We start from the raw sequence: 16,569 nt of genomic DNA, 5'->3' as shown, positions 1-16,569 counted from the left end.
AAAAATTCAGATGGACATCACATCACCAATAAAAAGGGGGCATTTTGCACCCCTGTGGAGCTGGAATATCAAAGTTTTGTCAGGCAATCTCTGCATTAGCCCGGAGCTCCGGTTAGGGCAGCGAATCACTGCCCCCAGAACCAAGACACCGAGAGAGGCTGCGTTTAGGTTTAAACCCGCCCTCCGGAGAGATCTCATTTCCCCAAAAAACCTCCCATTTTCTCCCTCTCTCTCTCTCCCTCTCTCTCCCTCCCTCTCTCTCTCTCTCTCTCTCTCTCTCACTATCTCTCTCTTTCCCTCTGTCCCTCTCTCTCTCTCTCGCCCCTCTTTTCCTTTACCTTTATTCCCTCGCCCCTCGCCGTATCCCCCTCACCAGAATCATGGATCTCGCGGCGAGATGTTTGCTTCTTCTCTCCTGTCTCGGCGTGATATTGGCGATCGATTTGGAAGCGATTGATCCGGGCTACTACGTGGAGCCTTCTGCCACATCAGATGTGATCGACTACAAGGATCCCTGTAAAGCGGGTGAGCTTTACGCTATCATTTAATTTATGTGGAGGTACAGAAGAAGAAGAAGCAGAAGAAGAAAAAAACATGCCACGAATTGCCTTTTGTGTTTGGGAGAGCTTGCAGAGATCGGCCAGGCAGACGCGTTTTAGAGAGATGATGACAGTAGTGGATGTAGTTTTAAACGGGCTTTTAGAGGACATAATGTGCATCTGTTTTCACTAAGTGACATAGTTTCTGCAGTTTCTAACATTTGAAGCCAGCGTTGGGTTGCCTTGCCCGGACGGTGAATGTAATAATAAGGAATATAAGAATGAAAACAAACGACAACTATCCTGAGTGCATTGTTTCAAAACATCAAAAGTTTTAACGCAACTGTTTATTTTCCGCTTGTCTAAAAAAAGTTACAGACTATTGTTTTTGCACCTTTTTATTCTTGAAAATGAGACAATGTATCCCCGCAGGCGGTCGGTCTGCTCTGTGCATGTTACAGTCTCTCTCAGCTGTTGGTAAAACAAAAGAATTCTGCACTTTTTATTTTAAGACTTGTGCTCCCTTTCCTTTCTGCTTGGTTTTAGTCATTGCATAGTCTGGCATTTTTCACCGGCTGTTCACACGACCACTAAAACAAAGTGGAGGAGGGGAATAGTGTACAGTAGGGCTTAGAAATTATGCACAGATAATTCATTGGTGTTGTCTTATGGCCCTTAAAAATGACAGTTTATTTGCGCTTGTGGTGAGGCTAAAACAACAATATCGCTTTAGGCTTATATGTTTCCATCACTTGGCCAAAGCAGATCTCACTTGTCATTGTAATCAGGAGGTTTTTTGTGATGTGAACTCACTGTCTTGCCAAATCCCTTTGGGGGAATTTGAACAGATTGTGTTTTCCATCTGGCGAAAGTACTCAGGTTACAGATATAGAGTTGGCTTCGGTCAAAGTGACCTCTAAAGTCCTGGAAGACGTGCTCACCGATTTGGCGTCCGAGATGTTTTGACACGACACACAATTTCAATGTTCGAAACTCCCAGCTGCCCGAGAGTGATCTGAGTTCCTCATCTTCAGAACAGGCCCGGGTGTCCCAAGAGTGACTGCAGCCATTTGCTTGAATGTATAGCTTTGTGTGGATTTACAGTGTGTTGTGGCTTGGCTTCATGTCAAACATCCCCCGAGGTCAGACCCGGAGATGATCCATATCTCCTACATGGCAGTGAAGAGGTTACTTCCTGTGCTCCCTTTGCTGTTTATGTTCTGTGTCCAGTGGAACAAGCTTCCACAGGATGACATAGTATTAGTCATCATCACAGTGGTCATAGCAAATTGTTTAAACAGGCGAGTGGACACGCTGTTCAGATGACTTGTTGGGATGGAACGGCCTCTCCGAGAGGGGCGATCTGAAGAGGGGTTGGAGGAGGAGCGGCTGCGTTTACATTGTGTTGCGCAATTGTGTTTTTCTCATCCCGCTTTGTTAGTTTACGGGCAGAATGATTCATCCGACAATCGTAGAGGAGTTCAATCATTTGAACGGAGTGCTGTTTTGTTTATGGTTTCCTCTTCTGAAGACAGGTGGTTGGGAGACTGTCGCAAGAGAACTCCCACTCGCTTAAGCCTCCCAGCCCTCCGGCTCCCTCTCTCTTCCACCAACACCCACCTGCTTTTCTCCTTTCAGTTTCAGACTTAGTAGCAAAGTGTCCAAGTAAGATCTCTCAGCTGTTCCTCCCTTACTTGCACACTCTTAGCTAGTGAATACACCAGAGAGGGAAACAATGACAACACACGGGCGTAGGTATAGTGTTCCTGAAGTTTCTTTGCTTATCGATTTTCTTTGCCCTCGCATTTTTCAAGCGCATCAGTGCACTGAGTCAATTTGATCGCTTTCTGCCGGCCTCAAGGTCAGCACTTTCTGACATCCTGCTTCCGTTCAGGAAAATGCTTACGGCAGTGTGAAGTTTCGAATGCAGTAATACCCCCGTGAAGAGTGCAGTCCACGAGATGCTGCTCCTCTCTCTGGTGCTGTCCTGGCTTAACACAGCTCTGAGACGTCTAGAAGTAAACACCATTTCTACAGTTTTGAATGGGTGGTGTATCTGTCAAATTGCTTCCCCCCACATAATTCTCCTCTTGCAAATGAATGCAGTCGTGCCCTCTTCGGCCCAAGTGTTTACGAGGCACGTTGATGAATATTGTTGTGAAATCAGAGATGGCTGATTTAAGATGAATCCCATTTAATTTCCCCCAAGATATTATTATCGAATGTACCTCCTAATAGGTGCCTTAATTCCTCCCACTCTTGCACGCCAGTCCTCATCAGTTCAGTCAAAAATGACGACTATATATTAAGGTGTTTGTTCTTCTACAGCGACTCGTCCTTGCACCACACACGTGATACACGAGTGATAGAAAACGGATGGGAAAACGACGAGCAACAACATTGAAGTCAAGCAGCCTATAGAGAGAGTTAACCAGTGGAAAATTCCTTCGTTTGCAGAGCTCCAAAACTTGGCAGCATCCCAGGAAGTCATTTAAGACTCTTAACCACCCGCTGAGATTAGAGTCGCTCATTTTCGAGATGAAAAATGCATGAGAGCAGCCAGTCACGCTCATTGTCTGGGCTCTGCGTAAATGACAGATTGTCTGGAGGAGCAGTAGCTGGCTTCACGTTGACACGTACTCATGCATTCATTCATGAAGCAATAAGCATACACACATCTTCACCGAGTGAAGACTCCACGACAACGATGCCTGTCTCTGCAAATCCGCTGCGTCGGCTATTAAAAGCTGCAGCGGTTTGAACTTTGGAGGCTCCTCATATGAGCTCCTGTGCTGCTGCTGCTGCTGCTGCTGCTGCTGCTTTGGCCCGAGCTAAAGGTCTGGGCTGCGGACAGGGCGAGGGTGGGAGGCCTGAAGTGCTCCCCCTCCTCTCTCTCCCCCCTTATGCAAGGGGTTTTCTTGTCTCCCTGGGCCCCCGGGGTCTCTCCTCGCTCACTGGCTCGAGCACTTCCCACAGACTGTAGGTCATTCACATCATGCCAAGGGAGAGTGCTGCTGGAAGGTGGAGGGCAGGCCTGCCGTGCCGTGCCGTGCCGCGCCGTGCTGCGCCGGGTCCAGGTGAGGTGAGTGCAGGCCATTCACAAGGGGCTTGTTTGGCAGATTGAATAGTCTGCTTGCTGCCTCTGAGGAATGGAGAGTTAAATCACTCCTGCCGCCACTATGAGGCTTTTGGTCCTCGTCCACAATGGGATCTTTTTAGAGTACAACAGTTGGATTCTTTGGATGGCAGCGTTTCAGTGACTGTCTGTGCCTTCTCAACACTCTGGATATTTTCCACTCGAGCGGCACCCGCTGTTGCTGTGGAGTGTCTCTGCGATAGCGTTTTTCAGTCGGATCACCTTTGATGTAAACTACTAGACTAGAGAACGTGACCGGGTGTTGTTTTCATTCAGGGAAGGGAGTTCTTGTCGGTTGTGTAGATTTGTTTTGCGTTTAGTTTGAGACTGCACGCCGCTGGGCCCTGCTATCACTGTAACAATTACACATCGTTAGTCACGAATGTTGACCCATGTTTTTTCTCTCTATTCTACTCTTCATAAAATGATGTGAATGGCTTTGTGCCCAAATTCATCATCGTGGCGTTTTCCCAGAGTCGACACATTCTGCGTCTAATCAGGACACTGGGACTTATTATTTATTTTTTCCAAATTGCCTCCTCGTGGAGGGGGGGGGGGGGTTACTTGTTATCTTTGGGTTTGTTCATTTGAGTCTCTGAAAGTGGCAGCAAAAAAATAGAAGACTGTCGAGTTGTTCTCCAACTGCATCCCTCGGTCCTACCTTAGATGTGACGGGGCAGACTGGATTGGGCCTTTAATGTGACGGGGCAGGCTGGATTGGGCCTTTAATGTGACGGGGCAGGCTGGATTGGGCCTTTAATGTGACGGGGCAGGCTGGATTGGGCCTTTAATGTGACAGGGCAGACTGGATTGGGCCTTAAATGTGACGGGGCAGGCTGGATTGGGCCTTTAATGTGACGGGGCAGACTGGATTGGGCCTTTAATGTGACGGGGCAGACTGGATTGGGCCTTAGATGTGACGGGGCAGACTGGATTGGGCCTTAAATGTGACGGGGCAGACTGGATTGGGCCTTAAATGTGACGGGGCAGACTGGATTGGGCCTTAAATGTGACAGGGCAGGCTGGATTGGGCCTTAAATGTGACGGGGCAGACTGGATTGGGCCTTAAATGTGACGGGGCAGACTGGATTGGGCCTTAGATGTGACGGGGCAGACTGGATTGGGCCTTTAATGTGACGGGGCAGACTGGATTGGGCCTTAAATGTGACAGGGCAGGCTGGATTGGGCCTTAAATGTGACGGGGCAGACTGGATTGGGCCTTAGATGTGACGGGGCAGACTGGATTGGGCCTTAAATGTGACGGGGCAGACTGGATTGGGCCTTAAATGTGACAGGGCAGGCTGGATTGGGCCTTAAATGTGACAGGGCAGGCTGGATTGGGCCTTTAATGTGACGGGGCAGACTGGATTGGGCCTTAGATGTGACGGGGCAGACTGGATTGGGCCTTAACACGTTCACTGCCGTGGACGAGATATCTCGTAAAAAAAAAAAAAAAAAAAATTGAGGGTGGGACGTGGATCAAACCCTTTTACATCTCCTATAAAAATATGGGAGGTATTGAATGGTTATAATCTATTTTACCGACCCACTAAGTGGCGACAGTGCTCTCCAGACTAGACGAAGCCAAGCAAAAACAGCAGCGTGAGGAAGCCATTCTCATGAAAATGGATTGGCGAAAACGCTTTCGCTTTCGCGCAGGGAGCTGGCGGTGGGGGATTGCAAATTTGCATAATAGATTATGGGTGAAACACACTTTGAAACACCGGCAGAAAGCCCAGAATCGCACGCAGCTTCATTCCAGCTGAGCTCACAACCGAAAAACGAGCCCCATCCACACTCGCCCAAAGAGCGGCCGCCAGCAGCCAGGCAGCACAGACAGGCAGGAGAGACTCGCTTGTGACAAACGCTGCAAAGCCACCAGAGACACACCCACGGAGGGAGGAGTTTGGAGGAGAGGGGGGTGAGGGTGGTGTTATGGAGGAAATTACTGTTCAAAGAACTATTGTTTAGATGTCTGATGTCTCACTGATGCCAAAAATAAATAGTTAAAGTGACTGTTCTATCGAATTTCACAAAAATGCATTTTTCTCAGCTTTTCTTCTCAGATGCTGAAACCATGCTGTATTCAACTGCTAATGCCTACATAACTACTAACTCTACAAACTAACTCTTTTAGACAGAGAAAGCACACATTCTATTAGTTCTTTTGAGATATTTTGTGTTCACAAATTCCTAGCAGAAAATAATCCTCGGCTCTTGAAAGATGAGCCAGAATCCTCAAAAAAAACCTTGGCAGAAGCTACCTACAGTAAAAAAAAAACTGTTGGCAGTGAATGTGTTAAATGTGACGGGGCAGACTGGATTGGACCTACTTTAAATGTGACGGGGCAGACTGGATTGGGCCTACTTTAAATGTGACGGGTCAGACTGGATTGTGCCTTAAATGTTATGGGGCAGACTGGATTGGGCCTACTTTAAATGTGACGGGTCAGACTGGATTGTGCCTTAAATGTGATGGGGCAGGCTGGATTGGGCCTACTTTAAATGTGACGGGGCAGGCTGGATTGGGTTTTAAATGTGATGGGGCAGACTGGATTGGGCCTACTTTAAATGTGACGGGGCAGGCTGGATTGGGTTTTAAATGTGATGGGGCAGACTGGATTGGGTTTTAAATGTGATGGGGCAGGCTGGATTGGGCCTACTTTAAATGTGACGGGGTAGACTGGATTGGGTTTTAAATGTGATGGGGCAGACTGGATTTAGCCTACCTTAAATGTGACGGGGCAGACTGGATTGGGTTTTAAGTGTGATGGGGCAGGCTGGATTGGGCCTACTTTAAATGTGACGGGGCAGACTGGATTGGGTTTTAAATGTCATGGGGCAGGCTGGATCCTTAGATGTGATGGGGCAGACTGGATTGGGCCTTTAAGCGACACTTAAGCAGATGCTTTCCTTTATCATGGAATGCAGGCTATATAGCCAAGCCCACACTGTGTGTGTGTGTGTGTGTGTGTGTGTGTGTGTGTGTGTGTGTGTGTGTGTGTGTGTGTGTGTGTGTGTGTGTGTGTGTGTGTGTGTGTGTGTGTGTGTGTGTGTGTGTGTGTGTGTGTGTGTGTGTGTGCGTGTGCGTGCGCGCGTGTGTTTTACATCACAGGACCCCCGCCGCCTCCCTCTCCGCAGGGGTCAGGTGATTAGGGAGCCAATCTATTGGCATGATCTGGCTGCATTAGTTGGAACAATATGTTTGTTGTCGGAGCTAAGTAATAACTAACCTTGCATTGCATTAAAGCCCAGTCTGGGGACAGAGCCCCTAAGTAACAACAAATGCTGTGGGAGAGCTCATTTAAATGGCTCAAAGGATGCCCAATTAGGCTACGACTAATGAGAAGCTTAACAGGCACTTCTTCATTATTCACAGTTTGTTTTTCCTGAATAATTCATCGACGCTACGTAGCTGTTTGTCTGGAAAAACTGCTGTTCTTTGCCCTCCACCAGTAGCAAGTACGTCAAGTGAATTTCACGGCTTCAGATGGTTATTATTATTTATGGAATGTGTTGAGGGTTGAAGATATCTTCCAGATTTAGTGCATCCACAAACCTATTTAAACTTTGCTTAGGACATCTATTCTCAGGGCCCGTAACTCTCACCGCACTGTATGCGATGCACTGCCTACAGCAGAAAGATGAGATATCGACGGTCGATAGAGCTTTTCAGTGTAATGATGAATTATTAATCCTTAGAGGGAACTCAAATACTGCGTACCGTTCAGATTAAAAAGCACAAATGGCTGGCATGCTGATGAGTGATTAGAGAGGGGACTACTGGCAGACTATATCAGCAGTCAGTGGCAGAGATGAGCAGAGTAGAAATCCAATCTGCGTGCTAATAGCTAATGTGCTTGATGGAGTGTGAGATGTTAGCGGGGAGGCAGTCCGTCGCTGTGTGCCCTTTGCAGCCGAAGCATCTTCATCTTGTCAGTGAGACACTGAAGCAGCATCTTCATCTTGTCAGTGAGACACTGAAGCAGCATCTTCATCTTGTCAGTCAGACTGAAGCAGCATCTTGTCAGTCAGACTGAAGCAGCATCTTCATCTTGTCAGTCAGACTGAAGCAGCATCTTCATCTTGTCAGTCAGACTGAAGCAGCATCTTCATCTTGTCAGTCAGACTGAAGCAGCATCTTCATCTTGTCAGACTGAAGCAGCATCTTCATCTTGTCAGTGAGACTGAAGCAGCATCGTCATCTTGTCAGTCAGACTGAAGCAGCATCTTGTCAGTCAGACTGAAGCAGCATCGTCATCTTGTCAGTCAGACTGAAGCAGCATCTTGTCAGTCAGACTGAAGCAGCATCTTCATCTTGTCAGTCAGACTGAAGCAGCATCGTCATCTTGTCAGTCAGACTGAAGCAGCATCTTCATCTTGTCAGTCAGACTGAAGCAACATCTTCATCTTGTCAGTCAGACTGAAGCAGCATCTTCATCTTGTCAGTGAGACTGAAGCAGCATCTTCATCTTGTCAGTCAGACTGAAGCAACATCTTCATCTTGTCAGTCAGACTGAAGCAGCATCTTCATCTTGTCAGTCAGACTGAAGCAACATCTTCATCTTGTCAGTGAGACTGAAGCAGCATCGTCATCTTGTCAGTCAGACTGAAGCAGCATCTTCATCTTGTCAGTGAGACTGAAGCAGCATCGTCATCTTGTCAGTCAGACTGAAGCAGCATCTTCATCTTGTCAGTCAGACTGAAGCAGCATCTTCATCTTGTCAGTGAGACTGAAGCAGCATCGTCATCTTGTCAGTCAGACTGAAGCAGCATCTTCATCTTGTCAGTCAGACTGAAGCAGCATCGTCATCTTGTCAGTCAGACTGAAGCAGCATCTTCATCTTGTCAGTGAGACTGAAGCAGCATCTTGTCAGCAGTGCGCTGGCAGTTGAACTCAGTCTTGAGTCAGACTGCAGGCTTTTATTGGGAAATAATCCCCTGCGTCGAAGGCGTTCGCTCGAGGCTTCGACGCAACCTCTCTCCTAATTATACCTTCGTTAGCTTTATGAGCAGAGAGCAGAGAAGCGCACTTCTCTCTCTCGCTTTGGGGCTCAAATTGCAGTGTTAGGAAATGTCAAGGTAAGCATTTGCTGAGGAAATAACAGCTGGCGTTGTTTTGACAGAGGAGAGAGGTACCATATTTACCCCACAACCAGACTGCATAATACAATTCATCATTCTTCACTGTGGTTGTGTGTTTTTTTTCTTTTTTTTTTTAAGTACCTCAATGTTCATGTTGCACAGGCTTTGCTTTTGTTTAGTTTTGTCCCGTCTGCAGTTTTAAACGTATACAGTGTGTGGAGGGACAATGGCTACAGTGTGGCACGCATTTGGTAGAAAGGGCTGCTACACAATGAAACCTGACCTGAAAAGTGATACTTTACACACTGTCATCAGATGGTAATCACCTTAACGCAATACGCTATTGGCTTCCATTGGAATTCAAATGCAGTGTTTGTTGCCAAACACCGGCCGTGAAAGGCGGTGCCGTGGTATTGTGATGCATTCCAGGCTCACATGTTGGCTGGGCTTTGCCATCCCTCATCACAGCATCTTCTGTCTACATCCTCTCCTCTGCAAGCAGAGGAGTCAGCCCTGGTCCCACACTGGACCAGCGCTGGATCGGTCCACCGATATTATCGGCCGATATTGGCCGATAACCGATATATTGGTATCGGCTGATATGTTAGCTGATATTGCCTATATATATATATATATATATATATATATTAGGGGTGTCACGATACACTCAGTTCACGATACGATACGTATCACGATACTGGGTTCACGATAACGATACGATACGATACGATTTTAACAATATTTTTTTAAACTTGAATAATGACAATATATGACTGGAAAAGTAGTATTTTATTTGAAATGCACAAATACAAAACATGCTGTTGTGGGAAATTGTTATTACAATAACAACTAGAAAAAACATGAGATTGGAGATAAGGCTTATCTTGAAATAGAATGAGTTACACCGTCACTTAGATTTACTTTGAACTAAAAGGTTTCTCAGCAGTATAAATTCTCATTATGCATCTTCAGTTTTTCTTCAAACTCAAACAACAAGACTTTTCTTAATCTATTTTTTATGCATCTTCAGTTTTTCCTGTCAAGTAAACAGTTTTGCCAGAAACTCAATTGAATGGTTTCTCTCCTGTATAACTTCTCATGTGTCTCTTCAGAGACTTGTTCAACTGAACTACTTTCCACACATTGAACTTCAACAAACAAAGACGTTTCTTAGTCTATTTTTTGAATTTTTTTTTTTTTTTTTTTTTTTTTTTTGCGATATGAGATTTCATCTCAACGATACATATCGTGACGTTTTACTATCGCGAAATTTCGTGGGACGATATATTGTGACACCCCTAATATATATATATATATATATATATATATATATATATATATATATATATATTTTTAGTTATAGACAGCATGTTGTGTATATTTGATCTTTTTTCTTAACTCGAGTTATATTTTATATTTGTTCTATTTGTGTTTTTGTATTTCTTCTTAACACGTTAAGTGCCATAGCCGAGGTATCTCGTCTTACATAATCCAACGCTTGAGTGCCAGAGCCGAGATATCTCGTCTTACATAAACATTTTTTTTTTTTGACGGTGGGACATCAATCAACAACTTTTACATCTTCGAGATCACTATTGGAGCAAGAGAATGTGTATAATCTATTTTACCGACCCACTAAGTGTTGACAGTGCTCCCCCAGACGAGCGAAATCAAAGAAAAAACTGCCGCGGGAGCAAGCCATTCAAGGAAATGGCGAGGCGATTTTACAGTAATCCATTCCAGACTTGTCTTGCCCGAGAGCGGCCGCGCGCAGGCAGCAGCACACAGAGAGCGGAGAGCGATTTGCAAAATAGATTATAGGTGAAACACACTTTGAAACACCTCAGAAAGGCCAGAATCAACATCTGCCCATCGCCCACGCATTCCCCGGCCCATCTTGACTCGCACAAGGAGCGTCCGCACGCAGGCAAGCAGGCAGGCAGGCACGCAGGCAGGCAGACAGGCAGCAGCAACGCGCTTCTGACACGCCCGCTGTAGAGCCAGGAGGAAGGAGGAGAAGACACACGGAGGGAGGAGTTTGAATGAGAGGGGTGTTTCCTGTTGTTATGGAGGAAATTACCGTTCAAAACTATTGTTTAGAATGTCTGACGGTCTTACTGATGCCAAAAATGAATGGTTAAAGTGACTGTTTCACAAAAAGCCATTTATCTCTGAATAAATTTCCAGACGCTGAAACCATGCTGTACTCAACGGCTAATATCTACATAACTACTAACTCTGCAAACTAACTCTTTTAGACAGAGAAAGCACACATTCTATTAGTTATTTTTAGATGATTGGTGTTCATGAATTCTTAACAGAAAATAATCCTCGGCTCTTGTAAAATGAGCCAGAATCCTCAAAAAAAAACCTGGCACAACTTACCTACAGGATGAAAAAATGGCTGGCACTCAATGTGTTAATTATAATTATTAAATTCCCAGTTCAGTTTACCGTTTCATTGCATTGATGTCATTTTGGACAATAAGGTTTATTGATGAGCTGTAAAATATCCTGCCTACATTACCTCAAGTCATGTCAAGTGACATCTTTGTCAAGTGTTTGATATTTGAGGGATCATTGCAAAAAACGGTGTAATATAATGTGTATAATATAATATAAGAATATCGGCCGATATATCGATATCAGATTTTTTTTAAACTTCCTAACATCGGTATCGGCATCGGCCTCAAAAATCCAGTATCGGTCGGGCTCTGCTTCTAAATCTGGGCTGCAGTCTTGTTGTCTGTGTGAGCTTGGTATTGACGTTTGTGCAGGGTTTCAGAGGCAGATCGAGGGCGGGAAATAGCGTCAGTCCGCTGTGTTTGACTGTGTTTCAATGGGACTCATTTGATTGGGATCGCACGTGTAATCTGAGCGGATAGGCTGAGGTTGATGGGGGCAATCTGAGATGAGAAGGATTATGATGGTTAAAATAATCTAAAACTATATACCCTTCAGCAATGGGGGGGGGGTACAAAATACATTTGATCAAAGTTCTGCACACACTATCTTAAGGGAAGTAGGGGCATGAATGTTGCTCCATAGCTGCTGCCGAGCCTCACAAATATGGAAATGCCTCCTTCTCTAGCCATAGAGAGAGGCATCACCTTCTGAACTAGAACAGAAACGGCTAATCCGTAAAATGTATATGAGCAAACTGTTCATCCTATTTAGACATTAATACTGTGCTGCTTGCAACTGTTGTCATTTACGTAATGAATATTGTTTGGGAAGAGCTGCAGCAGCACTGCATTCTAACTAACGGTGATCTGTTGCCATCTGCCACATTCACTGTCTGGGACCATAATCTACAACACACACACGAGTCTCTCTGTGTTTTCTACTTTATTATAATTGCAATATCCAGATGAGTTTAAATCACCTTTCTCCCCAACTGCCTTCAGTCGCTCCTCAGTCCTCCCAGGCAGCCCAACTGCTGCTGTGTACAAGAGAGTCCTGAGAAGAAGGCCGTGTGTGTCTGTGTGTGGATAATGAAAGCCAGGAGACAAGGGGATTAATTCGCCTTTCCTATAAACCTGCACCAGCGTCTCCAGGACGACTGCTGTGCCCGGGGGAAGCCAGTCTTAATGCTGTGGGGCCGCGCAGTCGCTCACATCAGCCTCTGCTGTTGTTGTCTGGGAACACAATGACGCCGTGGATTAAGCAGGCGCTCTCCAGCACAGTTGTGGATGATCGGGACTCAGCCATGGGCAGAGTGAGTCTATGGGGCAGCAGAGAGCGTGGCCCTCTGCAGACTGAGTGACCCCGTGGGGGGGGGGGGGGGGGGGGTGGGAGCACAGTCAGCAGGGCGAGCCTGCAGCTCGTTGTTTTGGTCACGGCCGGCGCACGCACAAATCACCACTAATACGGTTGCAAATTGACACAACATGGTGTGATGATGTGGGGCCACTGAGACTTGGAGACGGCGACAAATCGCGGTGTCCATTTTCTTCAGTCGATTACGGAAAGAAAAGGCTTTGATGGACCTGTTTGGAAAAATACTTTTCACGCCGCTTATGCTCTTATCTGACTGCTGCAACTCAGAATTGATTGCCCTAATCTGTCTTTCTTTTCAGCGCTCCCCCAGTTTCTTGGAATCGGATAAGAATGTGAGGATAGAGGAGAAAGATGACTTGTCTGTTACGTCTGCATATTCCATCCTCCTCCTATACTGTACATCTGGTCGCTCCTGCTGAGCACTGCTGTTCTCTGCCAGTGGCTGTCAGTATGAGGGCTGCTTGGGAAGAGGCTGTTTTGCGTTACAGGGATTTGGTCCGAGTGAATGAGTGTTATTAGAGCATCCCTTTGACCACTGTGGAATTTAAACCTGTCCTGTGTGCGTGTCCCATCTTGCAGGCGGTGATCTACCACCTTTTCTTATTGCTGTCGTTAGCCTCCTCTCGTCCAAACAGTCACTCTTCTGCAGCATGTCCTCCACGACCTGCAGGCGGGGAGGCTGCGCTGCATCCCCCACAGCCAGCTCCTCCAGACCCCCACAGCACAGCCAGCTCCAGATTGTTTCAATAACTCTCCTCTGGTAAATAGGGATGCAAGCCAAGCATTTTTCTCTTCCTCTCTATTGTGCTCTCTATCCCTCTCTCTCTCTCTTCTTTCAGCCCCTTTGTCTCTCTATCCCTCTCTCTCTCTCTCTCTCTCTTGTCTCAGCCTGTTGTCAGACTTGTATATGAGGGCAGGGCATACAAGGCACTGGATGTTTTTGTTGGGTGCTAAAAGCAAAAACCATTCTGAGTTCAAAAACCCCTCCAAACTAAATACAAACTAGTTTTTCCTTATAGGGAGAGGGAGCAGAGAGAGGGGACATGGTGCAGGCAGAGGGAGCAGAGAGAGGGGACATGGTGCAGGCAGAGAGAGGGGACATGGTGCAGGCAGAGAGAGGGGACATGGACATGGTGCAGGCAGAGAGAGGGGACATGGTGCAGGCAGAGGGGGCAGAGAGAGAGGACATGGTGCAGGGCAGAGAGAGGGGACATGGTGCAGGCAGAGGGGGCAGAGAGAGGGGACATGGTGCAGAGAGAGGGGACATGGTGCAGGCAGAGGGAGCAGAGAGAGGGGACATGGTGCAGGCAGAGAGAGGGGACATGGTGCAGGCAGAGAGAGCAGAGAGAGAGGGGACATGGTGCAGGCAGAGAGAGCAGAGAGAGAGGGGACATGGTGCAGGCAGAGAGAGGGGACATGGTGCAGGCAGAGAGAGCAGAGAGAGAGGGGACATGGTGCAGGGCAGAGAGCAGAGAGAGAGGGGACATGGTGCAGGGCAGAGGGGGCAGAGAGAGGGGACATGGTGCAGGCAGAGAGAGCAGAGAGAGGGGACATGGTGCAGGCAGAGAGAGGGGACATGGTGCAGGCAGAGAGAGGGGACATGGTGCAGGCAGAGGGAGCAGAGAGAGGGGACATGGTGCAGGCAGAGAGAGCAGAGAGAGGGGACATGGTGCAGGCAGAGAGAGGGGACATGGTGCAGGCAGAGAGAGGGGACATGGTGCAGGCAGAGAGAGGGGACATGGTGCAGGCAGAGGGAGCAGAGAGAGGGGACATGGTGCAGGCAGAGAGAGGGGACATGGTGCAGGCAGAGAGAGGACATGGTGCAGGCAGAGAGAGGGGACATGGTGCAGGCAGAGGGTGCAGAGAGAGGGGACATGGTGCAGGGCAGAGGGGGCAGAGAGAAGGGACATGCCTGCTTCCTCTCTTCCCCGCTTCCCCATCTCATCTCCTGTTCAGACATGGATCACAGTGGCACCCCCCCCTTCTGCCTTCTCTCCCCCTCTGCTTCTCCGAAACCCCCACCTCCACCACCACCCCCCAGCTCCTGCATACAAGACGGGCCATAAATTCTGGAAACGTGCCGGTGTTAAAAGCCTGTAAAACGGAGCGCCCTGTCTCTGCGGAGGAGAGGACTCCTCGCGTACCCGCCGCAGAAATAGGGCATTTAGCGAGGAATCCCATAAAGCACATTCCTTTCCTCATAAAGTGTGACTGTTTGGTTATTTTTCCCTCTCCTTGGCCTCATTAAAGAGCTATTACTTGTTCAAGGTGCCCCGTCTTTACTCCACGGAGGCAGTGTCAGTGTCTCACTACATCACATCTGATAGCTCTCATTCACTCTGCAAAAGGATGTCGGGGGCCGAGTGCCAGTTTTGTGTCAGTTTGGTTTGGTCACATCTGGACTGAATTGAGCTGAATTGATCAAGATAGTGATCAGGTTTCATATTCCCCTCGGTTCAAATACATCTGAGTTTTAGAGAATTCCGCATGACCCCTCTGTCGAATATCTTGCCTGTATGTTCCTGTCCCATAGCCTGGAGTGGAGATGTAGCAGCTTCCTTGTTAAGCAAACAGATCCCACGCCGCACTTTCACTACTCTGTTTCCATTCCATTGCGAGTAAGGGGGAAAACGGGACAACTTGTGTGTGTGTGTGTGTGTGTGTGTGTGTGTGTGTGTGTGTGTGTGTGTGTGTGTGTGTGTGTGTGTGTGTGTGTGTGCGTGCGTGCGTGCGTGCGTGCGTGCGTGCGTCTGTCGCGCGCAGTCTGAGAGGCAGGAAAAGCTCCAGGCTAACTGGCCTGGACGGTGCAAACGGGCCGCGCCATATCGTGGAGTTGCCTTAAATTTTGTCTGACATTGTGCCTATCTCTCTCTGTTTTTGGCCTGTTTCAGTTGCCTTTTGGGGAGACATTGCTCTGGACGAGGAGGACATGCAGATGTTTAAGGTGGACCGGATCATAGATGTGGCCCGGAGAACCGTCCAGAACCTGAACCACACAGATACAGGTAACAAACAGCAGCAGAAACCGCTGCTTCGAAAGATGTATTAAGATTTCGGATGAAAATTCTTCATTTGCTGGATGTTCTGGATAATATTGCAACAAAACACCTATTTGAAAATGCCAGTGAGATGTAGCTCATTATGTGAAGCACTCTCCAGCAGCACCTGTTGGAAACATCAGAACAACAGAAGCACTCCAGAATGTGTACGCCAACGACTAAAATGTCAACACTACAGCCCTTGGCTTGCACAGCTACCAGTACACCTGTACCAGAGGCCATGTTAGTCGCTATAATTGCTGGGCTTTGTTAGGTAAAATGTTGAGTTCTTAAAATTGAAAGCAGTGTTTAAGCAACAGCTGTGAGTTAAGTTAGCAGAGGCCAGTAAGCTTCTCACTCCTGTAAACTACGAGCAGGAATGAACGAGTGTGCGCACGTCGCTTTGCTCTCAATCACAGTCATAGTTTTCTGTTCTTTTCTTTTTTTACCCCCGGATCTGCATCTGGAGGAGAAGAAAGGTTTTCCTGGAGGAAAGAGATTTCATTTAGATCAGATTGCACATGATTGAGGGGCAGGCAGTGGTTTTCAAACTTTGTCATGTCAAGGACCACTAAACTGAAGGACCACTAAACTGACACAAATTACACCATGATGGTCCCCCATTTGGTAAGACTTTGCCCCAGGTTCCACCATCTGATACGATTTTTGCTTTTAGATGTTTTATTACAGAAAGTGTATGAAACCCATGACCAGAGATGGGAAGTAACGAAGTATAACTTTTTACTTTTACTCCCTACATTTTAACACAAATATTTGTACTTTCTATTACATTTTTGATACAGGATAGTTACTTTAAGTCTCACGATGTAACGTCTGTCTCTCTCATCTCGCACTCTCTCTCTTTTTTGTGGAAAAACCATATCACACATTATTAATCAAGTATAGTCTTTATACATCTTAAATAATGTTTGGAGGGGATCTGCTAAGTTTAATAGTCTTTGAATCCTACTACTTTAATTGGAGGCATGTC

The 16,569-nt window shown here is 46.9% G+C and overlaps 1 protein-coding gene across 1 annotated transcript in view; it reads left to right on the top strand.

The window, feature by feature from the left end:
- Positions 1 to 373: 373 nt before the first annotated feature.
- bmp1a (bone morphogenetic protein 1a) overlaps positions 374 to 16,569 on the top strand; it is a 43,916-nt gene continuing 27,720 nt past the window's right edge. Inside the window, exons 1-2 of the mRNA XM_083643883.1 lie at positions 374 to 525; positions 15,432 to 15,545. Of these exons, the coding sequence (XP_083500009.1) occupies positions 381 to 525; positions 15,432 to 15,545 (259 nt within the window). The 5' untranslated portion in view covers positions 374 to 380. The remainder of the gene's footprint in view (positions 526 to 15,431; positions 15,546 to 16,569) is intronic.

The sequence above is a fragment of the Poromitra crassiceps genome (genome assembly GCF_964638095.1).
Source record: "Poromitra crassiceps genome assembly, chromosome: 10".
Lineage (NCBI taxonomy): Eukaryota > Metazoa > Chordata > Actinopteri > Beryciformes > Melamphaidae > Poromitra > Poromitra crassiceps.
Note: the sequence above shows the minus strand (reverse complement) of the source record. Positions and strands in the feature narration are given on the sequence as shown.